Genomic DNA, 1,597 nt, shown 5'->3' on the forward strand with positions numbered 1-1,597 from the left:
CATCACAGTGTAAATAAAGTTTAACGTTAACCATCAGAGTGTAAATAAAGTTTAACGTCAACCATCACAGTGTAAATAAAGTTTAACGTTAACCATCAGAGTGTAAATAAAGTTTAACGTTAACCATTGGAGTGTGAATAAAGTTTAACGTTAACCATCACAGTGTAAATAAAGTTTAACGTTAACCATCAGAGTGTAAATAAAGTTTAACGTCAACCATCACAGTGTAAATAAAGTTTAACGTTAACCATCAGAGTGTAAATAAAGTTTAACGTTAACCATCAGAGTGTAAATAAAGTTTAACGTTGACCATCAGAGTGTGAATAAAGTTTAACGTTAACATCACAGTGTGAATAAAGTTTAACGTTGACCATCACAGTGTAAATAAAGTTTAACGTTAACCATCACAGTGTAAATAAAGTTTAACGTTGACCATCACAGTGTAAATAAAGTTTAACGTTGACCATCAGAGTGTAAATAAAGTTTAACGTTGACCATCACAGTGTAAATAAAGTTTAACGTTGACCATCACAGTGTAAATAAAGTTTAACGTTGACCATCAGAGTGTAAATAAAGTTTAACGTTGACCATCACAGTGTAAATAAAGTTTAAGTCAACATGCTGTTTGTTTTAGTTTAATCTTAACAAGAGAGATTTTGTTAAAAGGTTTCACTTTTAAACTACATTTAAGTCTTTATTGTGTTAATATCACGTTAAAAGGCCTTTTTCACACAGTTTTGTTTTGTTTTTGTCAAATTGTTGCTAGTTTAAAAAATAAATCCGACTTCACGTCTCAAGTTTTTGTAACGGCTACGAATTCCTGCGTCGTTTTGAATCCGTGAGATGGAAACGTCTAAACTGTCCTCCGATCAGCTGATTCATTCGTTCATTCGTCTTCCACTTTACGATAAATAATGTTTGATGATCGTAAAACAAAGCATGACCAGTGATTGATCTCTGGACGACTAAACGTTAGCTTCTTGCTAGCATCAGTCACTGCTAAAGGACGAGCCAGGAGGCAACCGCCGGTTCTTTAGAGAAGTCAGAGCTTCGCGTGTTAAAGCTGCATTCTCTCTAGTGTCCACCAGGGGGCGACTCCTCTGGTTGTATGGAAGTGGGATGCTTTATTATCATATCGATTTTATTCAGATGCATGCTGCTCTTCTCCACCTTTGCTCATTTTCGATGGCTCAATTATAATCTGTTTGTTTCACAGCAAAGCCTGCTGACGATGGAGCAGATCGTCACGGTGAAGAAACGCAGATTAAAGACAAGAAATGTATCCTGCTGCGCATCAAAGGAGGGAAGCAGTTTGTGCTGCAGTGTGAGGTACGACCCCCCCCAGGATAAAGACCTGATCCCTCTGTCTCTTAATATTCATCGTTTAATATCGTGTGTGTGCGTGTGCGTGTGCGTGCAGAGCGACCCTGAGTTCGTGCAGTGGAAGAAGGAGCTGACCGAAGCGTTCACAGAAGCCCAGAAGCTGCTGCGTCGAGCCCCCAAAGTCATCGGGAAGGGTCGGGCCGGAGTGGTGGAGCTCTCCAAACCCCCCCTCACACACCGCAACAGCAACGGCCTGTGAACACACACACACACA

At 39.8% G+C, this 1,597-nt stretch overlaps 1 protein-coding gene across 1 annotated transcript in view; it reads left to right on the top strand.

The window, feature by feature from the left end:
• The window catches only part of grk3 (G protein-coupled receptor kinase 3), a 48,625-nt gene extending 47,034 nt beyond the window's left edge, over positions 1-1,591 (top strand). The window contains 3 exon segments of the mRNA XM_079289893.1: positions 1,217-1,247; positions 1,250-1,329; positions 1,421-1,591. Coding sequence (XP_079146019.1) covers positions 1,217-1,247; positions 1,250-1,329; positions 1,421-1,582 — 273 coding nt within the window. The 3' untranslated portion in view covers positions 1,583-1,591.
• The last annotated feature ends 6 nt before the right edge of the window (positions 1,592-1,597 follow it).

The sequence above is a fragment of the Melanostigma gelatinosum genome, assembly GCF_949748355.1.
Source record: "Melanostigma gelatinosum genome assembly, chromosome: 18".
Taxonomy (NCBI): Eukaryota; Metazoa; Chordata; class Actinopteri; order Perciformes; family Zoarcidae; genus Melanostigma; species Melanostigma gelatinosum.